The 19,406-nt window shown below is 39.2% G+C and overlaps 1 protein-coding gene across 4 annotated transcripts in view; it reads left to right on the top strand.

The window, feature by feature from the left end:
- The window catches only part of Hspb11 (heat shock protein family B (small) member 11), a 28,346-nt gene extending 9,418 nt beyond the window's left edge, over positions 1 to 18,928 (top strand). For all 4 annotated transcript variants that reach the window (XM_038332855.1, XM_038332854.1, XM_038332856.1 and 1 more), the window contains exons 2-6: positions 985 to 1,097; positions 13,129 to 13,235; positions 14,519 to 14,587; positions 16,822 to 16,865; positions 18,717 to 18,928. In XM_038332855.1, coding sequence (XP_038188783.1) covers positions 1,000 to 1,097; positions 13,129 to 13,235; positions 14,519 to 14,587; positions 16,822 to 16,865; positions 18,717 to 18,830 — 432 coding nt within the window. In that variant the 5' untranslated portion in view covers positions 985 to 999 and the 3' untranslated portion in view covers positions 18,831 to 18,928. The remainder of the gene's footprint in view (positions 1 to 984; positions 1,098 to 13,128; positions 13,236 to 14,518; positions 14,588 to 16,821; positions 16,866 to 18,716) is intronic.
- Positions 18,929 to 19,406: the final 478 nt, after the last annotated feature.

Here is a 19,406-nt window from a genome sequence, read left to right as displayed (position 1 = left end):
CACCAGTTTCCGGTGAAACTTGACAAGAGCTTGTTTCTTTGATCTCATCTCAGGTGACCTGCATGGGCCTGTGCTGCAGCTGTAACTAACTGTACTCAACAGTGCCGCATGTGACATTGATAAACTTTACAAACATAACAGGGAAAGAAGCCAGACACCAACAAGCCTGAACTAAGATTTCACATACATGAAATTTAAACAGAATTAATCCACTGTGTTAGAAATAGCACCACTATTTCTTGTAGGGAGGAAGGAGAGGTAGGATCAGGAAGGGGTGAGGAAGACTTCTCACAAGCTCTAATACTTCCTTACCCTGATGTGTTTGCTTTGCAAAGCTTTGTTGAATATGTGCTTATGATTTGGTCCCTTTTTTGTGCATGTTACAGTTAGGTAGGCAACTCTTGTATCAAAAACAAAGCCCAAGCCATAAACCAACCATGGTGAAGCACATCTGTAATTCTAGCACTTGGTAGGCTGAGGCAGGAAGATTACTATAAGTTCTAGGCCATCCTGGACTACAGAGTGACCCAGTTTCAAAAACAAAAACCCCCGAAGTAAATATTGTTTGATACTTGGATTGGTAAGGGTATAGATACTCACAAAATACCTGTATTTATCCTCTAAATTTTAAATATTTCATAAATACAGCTAGATAACTACAGTAAAAAAAAACACCCATTATTTATGTCACTATAGGTTGTTAACTATCTCTATATAATAACTGAGGGTTTTAATTTTAGAAGCAGAATAATGGTGTCAGTTAAAAGTAGTCAAAGACATTTTGTGGAGTATAGAAGTGGGGATCGTATTTTATGGGTCATTCCAGGGAGAAGGCAAGAGTTTGCAGCGCAAACACGTGCCAGTTCCTCCCACATTTTGAATAGCTTGGTTGTTAAACTGTGTGTCAGGCAACAGCCTTGCTTTCTCTTGTGTTGAGAGTCGAGAGTTTGCTTTTTTATTACTGTATTTTTATCAAATTTTCAGGTTAAACACTTTGAGATGAGGAAGGTTGATCTCTGTTCGAGCACTGAAGGGACTGAAGTGATTCTGGCTACCTCAAGTGATGAGAAGCACCCACCTGAGAATATCATCGATGGGTAAGAGGAGCTCTTCCTTCTGTCCTGCTTTCAGGCTACGGTTAGATCAGGGAGCCCCCCGAGTACTGGGCCTATTTTATAACAACTGGCACTGTTAAGAAGTTTAATAATCATTTAGTGAGCCAGATGATTTCATAGTGTCTATTTGTGGAGTCATTCTTCGAACTAATTCAACTGTGAGTATTTAAGGTTTTTAACCTTAATAATTCTTAGACTGACCTCTTTGGGCAAACAGGTTCAATTAACTTTTCAGTTTATTCTCTTTCAGTGCTGGAAATTAGACCCAGGGCCCTCCCAGAGTAGGCAAGTACTGTACCACCCCTCCCAGAGTACGCAAGTACTCTACCACCCCTCCCAGAGTAGACAAGTACTCTACCACCCCTCCCAGAGTACGCAAGTACTCTACCACCCCTCCCAGAGTAGGCAAGTACTCTACCACCCTCCCAGAGTAGGCAAGTACTCTACCACCCCTCCCAGAGTAGGCAAGTACTCTACCACCCCTCCCAGAGTAGGCAAGTACTCTACCACCCCTCCCAGAGTAGACAAGTACTCTACCACCCCTCCCAGAGTAGACAAGTACTCTACCATCATGCTCTTCCCTCAGCTTTTTTTTCTATTTATTTGTGCTTTGGGTTTTTTAAGACAGGGTCTTACTGTATAATCTAGATTTGTCCTAAACTCAAAATTCTCCTGTCTCAGCCTCCAAAGTCCAGGATTAGAGTTGTTCTACCATTTGTAGTTTGCAAATAGGTGTGTATGTGTGCTTTAAATTTTATTCATTTTTATTTGAGGGATACTGATGTTTTGCTTACATGTATGCACTTGTACAACTTGTGTGCAATGCTCAGTGACAGAAGAGGGTGTCGGATCCCCGGAACTGGAGTTACAGATGTAAGTTAGTGTGAGCTGTTATGTTGGTGCCAGCAACTAAACCCAGATCTTCAGCAAGAGCTGCCAGTGCTCTTAACTGCTGAGCTATTTCTTAGTCCATAGATATTAAGAGTGGTTTATCAAGACAGCAACTTCATTCTATGGAAGAATAAATTTTAATATCTGGCTTTGGTTTAATTCCAAATTTACTTGGAAATAAAACTATATAAACATTGTTACTTCCTATATACTGTCTGTTTGCTTACTGGTCTAAACAACATCTTTGCTGAGCTAAATGCCTCACTTCTTGCCTTTCCTGCTGTAGCCAGACTTTCTTGGCCCTCCAGCCACAAATAACAACTTAGAGACTTAATTATGAAAGCTTGGTCTTAGCTTAGGCTTTTTTCCCCAACTAGCTCTTATAACTTAAATTAATGTTTATTTAATCTACATTCTGCCATGTGCATACCTTTTTTCATTCTCCTGTTTCCTCTTTGTGTCTCTCTGGTGAATCTGCAAGCTTCTGCCTCGGTTTTTCCTTCCCGTTTCTCTCTGTGTGCCCAGAAGTCTCACCTATTCTCTCCTGCCTAACTATTGACTGTTTAGCTCTTTATTACACCAATCAGAAGCCTCCTTAGGCAGAGACGCATCTTTACAGTGTACACAAGTATTCTGAAGCATCCTGCATTGTGTGCTTCATTCCAGGTTCCATTTGGCTAGGACTAGAGCTTATTCTGGCAGAGATAAGTGGTATCCTCAGGACTTTAACACCAAGAAAAATGACTAATAGAAAACACACCGATTTTATTTATTTATTTTAAAATTTTACTTTATATGTGGGTGCTTTGCCTGCATGTTTGTCTGTGCATTGGATGTGTGCAGAGCCTGGAGAGGCCAGAAGAGGATGTCAGATCCCCTTGACTAGACTCACAGATCATTGCGAGCCACTTTGTGGGTGCTGGGTCTTCTGGGAGAATAGCCAGTACTCCTAATCGTTGAGCCATCTCTCAAGTCTGAGAACACCTCTTTTAAATAGTTCTGGCTTATTACTGTCCTAAATCCTCTCAGTGTGTATACTTAACCACAGTTTGACTGGTGAAATTATATCCTTTTAGAGCTGAAAGGATCTTTTAGAATATCTTTATTTTAGACTTATAGTAAGGCAGGTATACACATTTAACACTGGTTTTAATTATTGAGGAAGATCCAATTGTAAGATGGAACTATTATAAGTCTCCATAATATATTGTGCTTGGACAAGATCTCAGTAATCAACCTCTTTATCCAAGGTCAGTTGTTGCTCCTTTCTAGCACCTTTTCCTTCAGGTGAGGTTACTTCATATCTTTGCTAGGCTCCAGTAGCATTTGGTTTAAGTCCCTATTATGAAATTACGTGATTTGAAATTTTTTATGGTAATTGTTTATCTGTAATGTTAGTGTCCTCTCTCAGCAGTGAATTCTTGGAAATCAACCTGTATTTGCTTATCTTTGATGCTACTGAGTCTTGAATTGCTTGTTGACTAGTTTGTTGATTTAGAGCAACAAATATTTGTTAAGTTTGACTAATATTGGAAAGCTTGAAAGTATAGTTTATATACATGCACACATATGCTGTGGGATAATGCTCTTGTACATTGTAAAGATTTGTCATTCATATTGGTTTAATAAAACACTGATTGGTCATAGCCAGGCAGGAAGTATAGGCGGGGCAACCAGACTAAGAGAATTCTGAGAAGAGGAAAGCAGAGAGAGTAAGTCACCAGCCAGACACAGAGGACACAAGATGAGAATGTGTTACAAGGATTGGGCCCTAACTGTTACAAGGAGAGGGTCCCTTGTTTGTTCCGGCCGCCCAGCTAGCTTACACCTGAAATAACCACACAGAAACTGTATACATTAAAACACTGCTTGACCCATTAGCCCTAGTTTTTTATTGGCTAATTTTTACATCTTAATTTAACCCATTCCTATTAATCTGTGTATTGCCACGTGATTGTGGCTTACTGGCAAGATTCTAACCAGTGTCTGTCTCAGGCAGAAGATCCATGATGTCTCTCACTCTGCCCTTCTTCCCAGCATTTAGTTCTGTCTTCTCGGGCTACCTAAGTTCTGCCCTATTAGGCCCAAAGCAGTTTCTTTATTCATTAACCAATGAAAGCAACACATGAAGAGAAGAACCTCCTACACCATTAATGCCTCACTGAGTAAGGTGCCAAGCCACGTGGCTAAACATAGACAAGAATTATGGGTTAATTTAAGTTGTAAGAGCTAGTTACTAATAAGCCTGAGCCCATAGACCAAACAGTTTATAATTAATATAAGCCTCTGTGTGTTTCTTTGGGACTGAATTACTATGGGATCAGGTGGGACACAAACTTATGTCTAGACACATATATAAATGTATATACACACATATATATGTGACTGCAAATTTGTATAGGGTTTTACAATTTGAGAAGTGCTAAACATATAAAAACTATTTTCAACTGGGCATGGTATACCTATAATCTTATAGTACTGGGAGACTGAGGCCAGAGGAGAACTGTCTGGAATTAAAGGCTAGCCTGGACCATATAGTAAGACCCTGTCTCAAAAAAAAAAAAGAGCTGAAGAGACGTCTCAGAGGTTAAGAGTGCTTGCTGCTCTTGGAGAGAACTAGAGTTTTGTTCTTAGCATACAGAAAAGATGGATCACAGCCTCCCGTCATACACATATACACATAAAGTAAATACACCTTTTTTTAAAAAAAAGTATCTTCATCCTCATTTTAAAGATGAACAAATGGATTACCAAAGGTAAAACAATTTGGTAAAAAAAAAAAAATTACACAGATAAATGACAGAATCAACTAACACACTTGTCTTCTAACTCCCAACTAAAGGTTCTATATGATAACTCAAACTTAAAACTTGAATCAAAAACTTAATGCCTGCCTTTGCCTATTTGTCATAGTTTTCCTTTGTTTTTTATTTCCTGTGAAAGCCAAATAATAGTGATTCATCCCACTGATGTGGTATAGAAAAATTAGTGTACATGTATACACAGAACTGCAGAAATTTGTCTGAAGTTGTTCATTCAGAATAGAGGTATAAATGGAAGTTTCTATACCTGCAGCCGTTCAGTCCCAAAGAAACAGAGGCTTTATATTAATTTTAAATTGTTTGGCCTATTAGCTCAGATTTATTATTAACTTGCTCTTACAACTTAAATTAACCCATAATTCTTGTCTATATTTAGCAACATGGCTTGATACCTTTTCTCCATGAGGTATTCCCATCTTGCTTTCTGTGCATCTGGCTGGTGATTCTGTCTCTCTGCCTTTCCTCTTCCCAGAATTCTCTTAATCTGGTCGCCTGACTACTGGCCAGTCAGCATTTTATTAAGCCAATATGAGTGACAAATCTTTACAGTATATGAATAGAGCTCTTTTCAGAAACACCCCTCACTTTAATTAGAGATAGATAATTTTTCTAAGCAAGATCAGTTTATCACCCATTTATTCCCCCCTCCTTTAAAGTCTTTAAAAAATGTGTATGAGTATTTGCCTGCATGTATGCATGTGTATCATGTGCATGTCTAGTGCCATGGAGGCCAGAAGAGGGCGTCAGTTCCCCTGAAATTTGAGTTATAGGGCATTCGTGAGCAGCCATGTGAGTGCTAGGAATTGAACCTAGTTCTCTGAGGAATCAGAGCCATTTCTCCAGCCCCAGAGATTTTTAATCTTACATAGTTCTAGAAAACACGAACATGCTTTATATAGTAGATACTAAAAATGATTTTCTGCTCAGATTGTTTTATCTAAATGGAAATAGCTACAGAGTTACTTGGAGAAAGTGATGCTGTAAATTTATCCCTACAGTGAAGATTATCTTATGCCCCTGGTGAATACTTTAACTTTTCTTAACTATTTTTTGTTATTGTTTGTCTGTCCTGGTTTTTTTTTTTGTTTGTTTTTTGTTGTTGTTTTGTTTTTTTGAGATAGAGTCTCTTGTAATAAGGCTGGCATAGAACACACTGTGTAGCTAAAGATAACCCTGAGATCCTGATTTTTCTGTTTCTATTCCCCCAATCCTGGGATTACACTTGACTAGAAAGAAGGGTTAAAATGAATGTGTTTATTTCTTCTTGACCCTGCCTTTGTCCTCTTAATATATCAGTGAAAAAGGAGAAAAGAAACTCCATAGCAGAGGGGGCTGGAGAGATGGCTCAGCGGTTAAGAGCATTGCCTGCTCTTCCCAAGGTCCTGAGTTCAATTCCCAGCAACCACATGGTGGCTCACAACCATCTGTAATGATGTATGGTGCCCTCTTCTGGCCTGCAGGCATACACACAGACAGAATATTGTATACATAATAAATAAATAAATTAAAAAATAAGTAAAATTAGTAATTACAAATGATGTCACTGTGTTTCCATAAAAAAAAAAAAAAAAGAAACTCCACAGAAAAACAACAAAGCTGGATGTAAGATGTCTCAGCCTTTGGAGGCCTGAGACAGGGGTACTTCAGTGAATTTGGAGGCCAGCCTGGGCAATTTAGCAAGATATTGTCTCAAATTAAAAAGAAAAGCTAGGACTATAATGGTAGATCACTGGACACGTGTAATCTGTGTTCAATTCCTTATTCATATCATCTACCCACACACACTGAGAAAGAGATGGTCCTTTTTGCATAGTACAGTTGAATATTATAGTTGAATCATATTAATGGAATCATACACATTGTGGTTTGAGGGGTTTTTTGTTTTTGTTTTTTTGAGACAGGGTTTCTCTGTAGTTTTGGAGCCTGTCCTGGAACTAGCTCTTGTAGACCAGGCTGGCCTTGAACTCAAAGAGATCCGCCTGCCTCTGCCTCCCAAATGCTGGGATTAAAGGCGCGCGCCACCACCGCCCAGCTTTTTTTTTTTTTTTTTGTAGGATGTCCCTAGCTGAAACAGTTTATTGTGTATCCCAGGCTGGCCTCAAACCCATAGCAATCTTCCTGCTTTAGCTTTCCAAATGCTAAGAGTTATACATGTGCATCACTATGTCTGTCTCACATGAGATCTGTTGTTTATTTGTTTTGGGTTTTGTGGTTTGTTTGTTTGTTTAATTTATGGGTGTTTTGCCTGTACACTCTGTGTACCTGGTGCCCACAGAAGCCAGAAGAGGGTGTCAGATCCCCTGGCACTAGAGTTACAGATAGTTGTGAGCCACCATGTAAGTATTGGAAATCAAACTCAGGTCCTTTGCAAGAACAGCCAGTACTCTTAACCTCTGAGCCACCCTCCAGCCCCTTTGTGTTTTTATGACAAAGTTTGAGTGTGGAGATGACTGACCTGGACCTCCTGGTGTAAATAGGATTGGCCTTGAACTTGCCAGGATTTTCTTATATTAGCACCCTGTTTAGCATGGGGACTGTTGGGATGCTTCTCTCATTTATGTGATTTTAAGGTTCCTCTATCTGGTAGTTTCACTACTATTTTACTTTTATTGTCAAACAATATTCAATTATGTTGATAGAGGACACGGTATTTATGCATTTTAAAGTAGATGGACACTATTTCTGCTTTTCTAATTTTACATAAAAAACACCAGCTTAGGGCTAGTGCGAGGATGCTGTAGGTAGAGACACTTGCTGCACAAGCCCGATGACAGCAGGCTTGTGTACCAGAAAGAGCGCATCAGCAGTGTAGGGTCTGACAGATGCTGAAAAGAGATGTAAACAGACATAAAAAGTTGTCAACCCAGAATTCTTTCTCTTGCTAAACATACTTCCAAAGATAATTTATTTGTTACAGGTAAACCTGCATGACAGAAAGTATTAAAGGAATTTTGAAGAGGTATAATACCAGAAAAAAAACTATATGAAGTGTACTAGAAATAAAAAATATTTGGATAACTATATTTTCTGAGTATTTTTGAAAGATAGCTAATCACTTAGTGATTAAAAAACCATTCTAGGCTGGGTGGTGGTGACACAAGCCTTTAGTCCCAGCACTCGGGAGGCAGAGGCAGGTGGATCTCTGTGAGTTCAAGGCCAGCCTGAGCTAAAAGAGCAAGTTCCAGGATAGGCTTCAAAGCTACAGAGAAACCCTGTCTTGAAAAACCAAACCAACCAACTAAACAAACAAACAAAAAACCCCACAGAGTTTCTGCCCTGTCAACCTGGATAAACTGTGGACATTGGTCTGCTGCCAAAAACAAGACCAGAGCTGTCCCAATCACTGATACCACATTGTTCTGTGGAAGACAACATTCACTTAGCAACCTGTCATCATGAAAGCCAAATGCTTGAGAGAAAGAACTGAGGAGATTTAGGGTTTGGGCAGTTTCTGTGTCCTGGTGGCTTGAAACCACATAAGGAAATTAATTAAATGCTAACATTCTTTGAAACAGAAACCCCTGCATAGAGGTCAGTGAGATGGCTCAGCGGATAAAGGCATTTGCCACCAGGCATAGTAACGTGAGTTCAGTCCTTGAGACTCAGACGGTGACGGAAAATTGGCTCCTGAAAGTGTGTGTATACACACAGACAGACTGACAGACACACACACACACACACACACACACACACAAAAGAAATTATAATCAAAAATTTAAAATGTGAATAGGTTGAAAGTGAGTAAATAAAAAAATTATCTTCCCCACAAACTATATATTTGAAAAAGGTTTAGCTACATTCATAATAAAGGAGAAAATAAGACAAGATTTCTAGGAATAAAGGGGTATTTTATACTGTAAGAGGATCAATTACTTAGGAAGTTACAATTCTACATGTGTCTAATATATGTATGGAAGATGAATGAACTCTGCAGTTGGATAGTTTAACATTTGTCTCTCAATAAAGCTAGAACAACATGAGTCAGTAAAGATTCAGATGATCTGAACAATGCTCTCAGTTATCTAGATTAATTGACTTGAAATACATCGCTGGGATATGAAACAAGTGCACATTGAATTTCCCTGAAGTGTACTGAAAATAAGTCTTGTGGATCTCAGAAGACTGAAGTCACAAAGAGAATGCTCTTAGCTGGGAGTGCTAGCTCACCCCTGCAATCTTAGTACCCAGAAGACCTCCGGGCTACATAGGGAAGCCCTGTCTGAAAAAGTGAAAAAAAAAAAAAACCAATATAAAATTTCAACTTGGGAATCTAGAAAAAGAAACAAATTAGACCCAAAGAAAATGGAAGTAAATATAACATGGCTGCGGATGTCTCTCAGTTGGTAGATTGCTTACCTGCTCATGCTTGAAGCCATGAGCATGACCTCCATCTGTAATTCTAGTGCTCAGGAGGTGAGGCAGAAGACTCCTAAATTCAGGCCAGCAAAGCTACATAAAGAGACTGTTTCATCAAGCAAACAAATACAGAAAGCATAAATTTTCAGTACTAAAAAGAAAGAAACCATATTCATACAGAGTCTGAAAAAATAGCCATTACATTATAAATAAAAAAATCAAGCTAATAAATTAAACTGTAAAAATGACACAGGGTTGGGTTGGAGAGATGGCTCAGCAGTTAAGAGCACTGGCTGTTCTTGCAGAGGATCCTGGTTCAGTTGCCAGCACCCATCTAACAACTCACAGGAGTTTGTAACTCCATTCCAGGCAATTCAATACCCTCTTCTGACCTCACTTGATACATGAACAAACTCCTACCCATTACAGAAACTATCAAATACCCAAATAAGAAATACCAGTGTTTTACAAACCCTTATAATAATAAAGCTGGAGAATAGCTCAGTAATAAAGTACTTGCCTACCATGTTTTAGGCTGCCTGAAATCAACCCTCAACAGATGGGAAGGGAAGATTTTCCATCAAGTATTATGCTAGCATTTTTTCTATTATTAAAACCAGGCAGAGCATTGCAAGAAAGAATATTGAAGACCATTGTTCCTTCTGAAAGTAAACTGAAAATATTTAATAAAATATTTTAAATTGAATTGGACATCGTAGCACATTCTTGTAATCCCCACCCTGGAGAGGCTGAGGCAGGATTATCATGAGTTCCAGGCTGAGGCCAGCCTGATCTTTGTAGTAAGACCCTGTCTCAACCAAACAAAAACAAACAAAAAATGATGAGAACCCAAAAAACTGAATTCAAAAAGTGTAGTTTACCCTGGGAAAACAAGACTGATCCATTCATAATATCACAAGAATACAAAGTGAAATTTAGAACATATTTGTAGAACGAGCACATGTCTATAACCCCAGCATTGGGGAGGTAAAGGCAAGATCAGAAGTTCAAGGCTCGTCTTGGTTGCATAATGAGTTTTGGGGTAGCCTGGGCTATATGCATGATCCCTGCCTCAAGATTTAAAAGAGCTGGGGTTAGAGAGACGGCTCAGTGGTTAAGAACACTACCTGTTCTTCCAAAGGTCCTGAATTCAATTCCCAACAACCACATGATGACTCACAACCATCTGTAATAAGATCTGATGTCCTCTTCTGGCCTGCAGGCATACATGCAGACAGAGCACTGTATATAGAATTTTTAAAAAGGAAAGAAAATAATCTTATATTAGGGAAGCATTTGACAAACTCCACTGTTCATCTTGGTATCTGCTCTCAACCCTAAGAGAAGAGGATCTCTCAGTCTAATAAACACATATAAGACCTTTTTAGCTCAGTGGTAAAACTGAAAATACTTCCCCCTAAGATTGGAAAAGTTCTTGCTGGTTCTGTCTTCTGGAGATCTTAGTGAGTACAGTAAGATGGGAACAGACATAAAAGGGAGAGAGATGAGAAACACATCAAAACTGTCTGTTCTCAGATTATGTGGCTGTCTTCATAAAGTTTACAAAACAAAACAAAAAAACTGGCCATGATGGCAAAAGCCTATATCCAAGCACTTGAGAAGCTGGGGTAGGAAGATAAGACCAAGCTGGGCTTCATAGTTAAACCCTGTCTCAACCTCCTGACTCGAAAGATAAAAGGGAGGGGGAGAGATTAGTAGAACTAGTAAGTAAACTCAATGGATACAAAAAAAATCAAGGGGTTATTAAAATAAATTGTATTGCTGTATATTAATTGGAAGTAACAATTTATGAATTTCACATACAGCAGTTGGAGATGTGACTTAGTCGGTAGAGTGCTTGCCTGCATGCGTTAAGCATGGGTTTAGTTCCAGAATGGTATAAAACTGAGTGTGGTGGTGCACACATATAAGCCCAGCACTTGGGAAGTGGAGAGATGTGAAGCCGGAGGATGAACAGTTCAAGGTCATCCTCAGATGTGTAGCAAGTTTCAGGCCATCCTGAGCAACCTACGGAAGCCTTGCTTCAAAAAAACTGCACAGGCGTCTGCCAGTGGTGGCGCACACCTTTATCCCAGCACTCAGGAGCAGAGGCAGACAAATACCTGTGAGTTCAAGGCCAGCCTGATCTACAGAGCGAGTTCCAAGGCAGCTAGGGCTACACAGCAACTCCATCTTGGGCTGATGGGGAAAGCAGGGACAGAACAGGCTAAGGATGTAGCTGAGCAGTAGAGCCCTTGCCTAGCACATGCAAGGTCCCTGGTTCATGCCCCAGCACTGAAAAAGAAACTGCAAAGGAATGAATAAAATAATGTTCATTGCGTAAACCATTGCGTGATCTATGAAAGAAATCAAAGCAGTTGTTGACTTAGGGAGTGTAGAAATTGTCTGGAAGAAAGAGGGAATTTCTGGAGTCATGGGAATGTTCACTATCCTCACTGGGGGTATTGGTTACCTTAGTGAATTAGTTACATGAGAATATACATTTATCAAAACTCATTACACTTAAATTTTATTGTATTTAACTTTTACCCCCAAAAAAGAAAGAAAAGGCTTAAATTTTTAAAATAGAAATGATTATTCCTTTAGCCAATGTCATACCTTGTAGGAGGAGGGCCCACTTGTTCTTTCTGGCTGCCTGGCTAGCTTAGCCCCAAAATAACCACACAGAAACTGTATTAATTAAATCACTGCCTGGCCCAGTTTCTTATTAGCTAATTGTTATATCTTAATTTAACCCATTTCTATTAATCTCTGTATTACCACATGGCAGTGGCTTATCAGGTAAAATTCTGCATGTCTGACTCTGGCAGCTTCATGATGTCTCTCCAACTCTGCCTTCTTCCTCCCAGCATTCCGTTTAATTTTCCTCAACTACCTAAATTCTGCCCTATGAAGGGCCCAAAGCAGTTTTTTTTTATTAACCAATGAAAGCAACATAAAGACAGAAGGACATCCTACACCAATATCTGCAATAGACTATTTCACATATGATATTGACTATATAAATGTCTTTAACATATATATGATATATATATATATAGTGTGTGTGTGTATGAGACCTGAATTGAAACTTCATGTTTTTTTTTCCAGCAAACATTGTTAATATACTATGGGTCCCCGACTATAGTAGTTATTAAGAACATAAAAATAAAGAAAGGTTGGGTCTGGAGAGATGCCTTAGAGGTTAAGAGCACTGGTTGTTCTTCCAGAGGTCCTGAGTTCAATTCTCAGCAACCACGTGGTGGCTCACAACTATCTATAATGAGATCTGATGCCCTCTTTTGGTGTGCAGGCATACATGCCGACATAACACTGTATACTTAATAAATAAATAAATCTTTAAAAAATAAGAGCCTGTTAAAAATACTGAAAGGCAAGTGCCTGGGTCCATAGGGGTCATAAAAGCACAAGAGATACGTGTCGAGGGTGGGAACGGATGCTCTGAGACAAGCGAAAAGCACAGAGGACATGATTCTCATCAGCTGGCGTTGGAGAAGGGACCATAAACTTTTTCAAGAGGAAGAGGACTTTGGGGTCAAGAGAACTCATTAGGTTTGGTATAGAAGCATGCGTCTGCATGATGAGTTGGAGAGTGGTAAGCAGCTGGCTGTGGCAGCAGTGGTGGGGTGACGTAGTGATGGGAGGCAATATACTTTAACGATGGAACTGAAGAGGCTGGCTTTATAGTCAGTAGGGGAACGCTGGAGCCTTTTAGATGAGAGTGACATCAGTCCAGTTTTGGCATAAGAAGAGAATATCTGTCACTTTAAAAAGTGCTAAAGTTGGGGAGATTATAGGCAGAACTAAGTTAGAAAAGGATTCTAAAATAAGACAATAACTGTTTTTAATATTTATTCATGAGAACATTATGATTACATTTTTATATCTGTTTATTCCTTTTATTCCTTTAAAATTACCATTAGGAATCCAGAAACCTTTTGGACCACCACGGGTATGTTTCCCCAGGAGTTCATTATCTGTTTTCACAAACACGTAAAGATTGAAAAACTTGTGATCCAAAGTTACTTAGGTAAGCAAATCACAATTAATTTTTTATTATTCTTTTAATTTTTCTATAGGCAGAGGACAGATGTCAACTTTTGTCAAAAGACTAGTCTTTCTTTACAGCGTGGGACTGAGTTTCATTGCTGAAGTGGGAGATGGGAAGCATGGGTGGGTTGGCTGCCTTCAGCACAACTAGCCACTCTTACACTGTTCATTTGAGACCTCCCGAAGCCATCGTGATCGCCACGCAGTTCACTACGTGAAAGTCTTTGGCAGAAGAGTCTGTTAGGAATGCAAGAAGTTGGCTTACCAAGATACTAGGTTCTATGACATCTTCATCCTAGGTTCATTTAGCCTGTAGTTCTCAGGATGAATAAGGGATAATGGTCCTCAGGAACTAGCTACAGCAGGGAGCCACTGCTGTCCTGGGACAAGGAAAGGAAAGTGTTACTAAAGCCCAGGGAGATTTGGGGACTGTACTAGCAGTGGGTCTGGCTTGCAGGAGCTTTTTTAGTCTTGAAGGGACAGGACCACAATCAAAGACATGGCATGAATCAGGACAGAGTGTAGATAAAATATTCTGCCCTCCAATCTTCTGGTACATGCCTCTAGTCAACTCCACAGAGAAGCTAGTTGGTAAGTTAGTCCAGGAGACATAATCTATAGAAGTCAGCCCCTCCAGAATAGGACAGAGAAGGGGAAGGATGGTTCTGGAGGGTCATGTGGGGACAATGGAGGAAAGCCTGTGCAGAAGGAAGTTAACTGATGCTTGGTATGCTTCTGATATGAATGTGGAGACTCTAGAGCCAGGCAGGCCTCATGTGTGGACTCTTGTCTGCATTTGCTAGCTTTAGTCCATTGGACACCTTGCCTGGCTCTGTAAGCCTGTGTCCTCATCAGGAAAGTGGGTTAGTAATACCTTTCTCATAAAGACTTCAGCCAAGAGAGAATGAACAAGCATGCCTGACTCAAAGCCTGTTCTCCATAAAGGCTTATGACCATGGCTACCAGAAGTATCATAACCAGTATGTAAATACTCCAGATAATATCCAGATTCAGAAAAGCTCTATTAGATTTGTGCTCTGTAGTGATAAACACTGGCAAGATTGCCCATTATACGGTGTTATATTTTGCTGTAGGGACTTATGGAAAAACAGTCATAGCTTCCAGAATGTGTTATTCCTGGTCCCAGCACTTAGTGTAGTACCCATCAATTTATGGCAGTCAAGTAGCAGAGAAAAGAAGAACAGAAACAACAAAACAGAATTAAATAGCTAATTAACATCTCTATTCTGTTTATAATGCCAGTGCGAACCTTGAGGATTGAAAAGACCACTTCTAAAGAGCCATTCGACTTTGAGCTGTGGGTTGAAAAAGGTGTGTATGTTGCCAGTACTGTTCTGAGTATGAGTGAGTAGATGCCTGGCCTCTGACTCTATGCTATCAGTTCAACTGCATTTTGGTAAATAAAAGTGATTTAATGATTCTTTAACACAGATAAAGCCAAAAAACACATATTTTGTAGTCTTCTTCATGTGCTGTTTATATAACAATTAACATTTTCAAAAAATAGGGATGAAACTGGGCAGTGGTGGTGCACACCTTTAATCCCAGCACTCAGGAGGCTGAGTCAGGTGGATCTCTGTGAGTTCGAGGCCAGCCTGGTCTACAAAGCGAGCTCCAGGATGGCCAGAGCTACAAAGAGAACCTCTGTCTTGAAAAACTAAAAACTTAAAAAAAAATAGAGATACAGAGATGACACGTTTAAGACTTCTGTGAGCTAATGGCTTATGTATGACAAACAAATGTTGGTTTTGTACCTTTTTTCCTGATTAATGATACTGTTTAATTATCAGCTGAGCCGGGCATGGTGGCACATGTCCTCAGTCCCAGGATTCAGAAAGCAGAGGCAGGGAGACCTCTGAGTTTGAGGCCATCTTGATCTACATAGATCTTTCTAGGCTAGCCAGCATGACATATTGAGTCCCAGTTTAAAAAAAAAAATTCTTTTCGATAAACATAACTAACTAAATTGCTGTCCATTTAAGCACAAACATACAGAATAGCTTCATGTGTTTATCTCCTTTTCTTAGAAAATATCGTGAAAACAATAGAATAAAAACACACAAAACTCTAGCGAGAAAAGAAAACATAAACCTAGTAAACCAGGCAAATGTAGATCAATAGATGTTATTGCCAGAGGGACAGCAATAACTTCTAGAACACAGCAGATTAGGTTGTAACCTAGTTCCTTCCAAGGAAAATATCAAGAAGTAAGCTAATTTATTACATGGATCTCCAGGAAGGCCTAGAGTTTGAGGGTAGTGGGTGGTGTGGAAAGTGTGAATGAGACTAGATCACAACTAGTTCATAGCTGGTTTCTTACGTTAGCAGTCTGCTTACTCTTCATGTAGTTAGACCAGGCATGGGTATTGGCTAAAGAAACCTAGATTTATACTTACCACAATATAAACTTAACTTACAGATAAATAAGAAAAAGAGTATAAACATAAAATTCCAGAAAAAAACAACCTAAATTTTTTAAAAAAAGAATTATGTATTTATTGTGTATGGATGTTTTGTCTGCATGGATATCTATGTCCCACATCCATGTCTGGTGCCCACAGAGGCTAGAAGGTAGGCATCAGATCCCCTGAGACTGTAGTTAATAGACACTTGTGAACTGCTATGTGGGTTCTGGGAACTGAGCCCTGTTCCTCTAGAGGAATATTCAGTGTTCTTAACCACTGAGCCATCTCTTCAGCCCCCACCTTCATCCCCCTACCACCACATCCCACCCCACTTTTTAAACAGGTTTTTATTCTGTATGTAGCCTAGGCTGGTTTGGAACTTACTATCATCAATCCTTCTACCTAAGGCTCCTGAGTGCTGGGATTCCGGGCATGTACCCGATACCAAGCTAGAAAGTGGAAAACATTTACTGATTGGCAGCATAACTAGAGGAGAAGGCACAGAGGAAAGCAGGGATAATAGTTTTTCATTATCTAAGAAAAGCATTTGGATGGAGAGAAAAGGTCTCTGGGATCTTACTTCCCAAAGTCTTCCCCTTTGGTCCTGGGTAGCTTTTGAAATTCTGTACATTATTTGGAACACATTAATGTCAAAAGGTATTATTATATTAATTAAATAGTTCACACTTCTGAATACTCAAAATAATTAACTCATGGCTAAGTAAATTATTCCAGTTGTATAGTATTAAACTTAAGTGCCAGGAGAGATCATGTTACAGGCCATTCTGCCTCACAGTGAAGTTTTCCTGTGGGAAAGATGGTTTCTTCCATAAAAGTCTGAAATTACTGTAAGGAGCTTGATCAATAAAAGCAGGGGGAGAACCTCTACATTTTATCAATTTCTTACTTTATATTTACACTTGAATTGTCTTTTGTTTATACTGACTAGAGTATTTTATAGCTCTTTAGTTGTTTTAAAGTCAAATGTCTATATCAAATCAACCCCTAAGTAATGATAATTCCTTTCAATCTGACTTTAACTTACAGTTTGCCAAATAATCAGTTTTGCTGCTCATAAATTTCCATAGCTATCCTCATATCTTTGAGCCTTAATCTATTTCTATTAAATTTGTGTTTTAGATTTAGTACACACAGAGGGGCAGCTTCAAAACGAAGAAATTATGGTAAGTGTACATACTTTTTAGAGATAAGATTATCTTTAGTGAGCCCAATTTAGATTTTAAACTTTCCTAGTATGAATTATTCATGATGAATAATCCTCATGGTATTAGCAGCTTTTTGCCTTCTTAACCATTAGAGATTATTCTCAATAATATTATTAGCTAAATGTATTATTAATTAGGCTCTTTTTTAAAAAACAATCTTGGAGAAAGTGGCTACATGGATAAAACAATTGAATTCATTTATTTGTTTTATTTTGCTCAATCATTTATTTTTAAAGTATTTCTTTACTTTCTTTCATTTGGTTCTGTGGTCCATTTAGAATAGGAGATTAAAAGTGTTGAGAGGTCAAAGTTGGGTGTTAGTTACGGATGGAAGGACAAGAGAGGTTTAGATAAGGGAACTGGAGCATAGGATCAGCAACAAATAAGCCAGAGACAGCTGAAGTGGAAATGAACCAATGTTTTTCGACAGCATTCCGTTGGACTCTCCTGTCAAGTGGAATGAATGCCCGCTGACGTCAGGAGTCTTTTGTCTCTGCTAGTTTGTCATGCCCTAGTTTTAAACAAACAGGAACTAGTAAAGCACTCCAAGTGTGTTTAGGTGCCAGTGCTGGTGTTCAGCTGCTTTCTTCCAGGACATCTACCTGCAGGGTTGGAGCTCTTCATCCTGCCCAGAGCAGCTGTGTAATCAGCATTTCAAAGACTCCTCAGAGGGTGGGGAGAGCTCAGTCCACTTGCAGTACAGAGGTTAAGACTTGAATTTGCTCTCCAGCACCCACAGAGATGTGGAACAAGGTGGTACCCACATGTAAACCCAGTGCTGGCGAGACAGAGACAGAGGGATCTTTGTGGCTCATTGACACACACATGCACACACAGAAACTCCATTGGCAGTGTTTGAATCCCACACTTCACTTTTCTCCCACCTAAGTTCATCCAGTGACTGGAGAGGACAGTGGGATTCCCCCTTCAAAAAAAAAAAAAAAAAAAGATTAATTATGCTGAATTTTATGGCTCAGGTTAGGAAGCCTCTGCATTCTTTGGTATTTGTTGAGGACTCACTGGGGAGGGTTATGGAACGTTTGGAAAGTGGTGAGGTGGAGTGGGCATTTTATTATTGTCACAGCAGATCAGCTCCATTCAGTGTTCTAGCTGCTGACCATAGACCCCAGATGGTTACAACAGAAATGTGTAGAAAACTTTATATCATCTTTTTAAACTTAATATTATATCCCAAGCTTTATAATTATGCTTTTAAGGTACTGTTTACATATTTACATATATTTAAGCTAGTTTATTTCTTTCTCTGTCATTACAAGTAATTCCTAGGGAACATTAGTACATGCTCTGGACATTATGACCTTCACCTTTTTTATTTTTAATTTTCTAGGATTAAATTTTATGGAATGAAATTGCTGGTCACAAGAGTATACTATATATATATATATATATATATATATATAGCCAAATTGGTTTCCAGGGAAATTATATAAATGTGAGAATATAGTCATGCTTCAGTATAGTATATTCCAAGTCATCGCTAACCGACAGAAACCGCTTAGCACGAACAGTATTTTAGAAAGACACTTGTAAACAGTTGGTCAGTAGTGTACATTTGTAATGTATAGTTCATTCCTCCCACTGTGTCTCATAAAACCAGGAGTGATAGATACCATGTTGACTCACTCCTGGACAACTGCTAGCCGGAGCTGACTTGTCTTTGAACTCTGTCTTACATTTTGTTACATGTTAGAAAGCTCTCTCATCAAAGCCTTTCTTCTGCCAGCTGCCTGTTAACAGATTGCTAGGATTGCTAGAAACATCCATATTGATTTCTTTTTTCCCTTACAGGCACGAGATGGCTACGCCACTTTCTTGAGATTCATTATTGTTTCAGCCTTCGACCATTTTGCATCTGTTCATAGCATTTCTGCAGAGGGACTAGCAGTCTCAAACATTTCTTAGTAATTACAACAAAATGCTCTGAACTACTCTAAAATATATTTATAGAAACAAAAGTTATCTTTGATATGTTTGCTATTAAAGAGATTTGTATCACTCTGTTTCCATGTTTATTCATATTTTCTTCAGTATTTTTGGCAAATTCTGGTTACATGAATCAGCACTGTTGGCGGCAATGAAGAAATTTTGACTTCAGTATGCTTCATTAAATTTGTAATTCATTGTGCCTCCATAGCATCTACTATAGAGCTTCTCTGCTCTCTGTTCACTAAGTTTCTAAATTATTAAGTTATTGTTGCAAAAGCTGAGAGAGTAGTGTAAGCAGTAAACAGAGTAGGGGTATAGAAAAGGGAGAGTATGCAGGGAAGGTGTGACTAAGTCCCAGGACCCAGCCAGACTGAAGGGAAAGTGTGACCACAGTCCCGGGACCCAGCCAAAGTGAAGGGAAGGTGTGACCACAGTCCTGGGACTCAGCCAGACTGAAGGGAAAGTGTGACCACAGTCCCAGGACCCAGTCAGACTGAAGGGAAGGTGTGACCACAGTCCTGGGACTCAGCCAGACTGAAGGGAAGGTATGAC

This window comes from Arvicola amphibius, chromosome 6 (assembly GCF_903992535.2).
Source record: "Arvicola amphibius chromosome 6, mArvAmp1.2, whole genome shotgun sequence".
NCBI lineage: Eukaryota > Metazoa > Chordata > Mammalia > Rodentia > Cricetidae > Arvicola > Arvicola amphibius.
The sequence above is the reverse complement of the archived record's forward strand: the minus strand, read 5'-3'. Positions and strand labels throughout refer to the sequence as shown.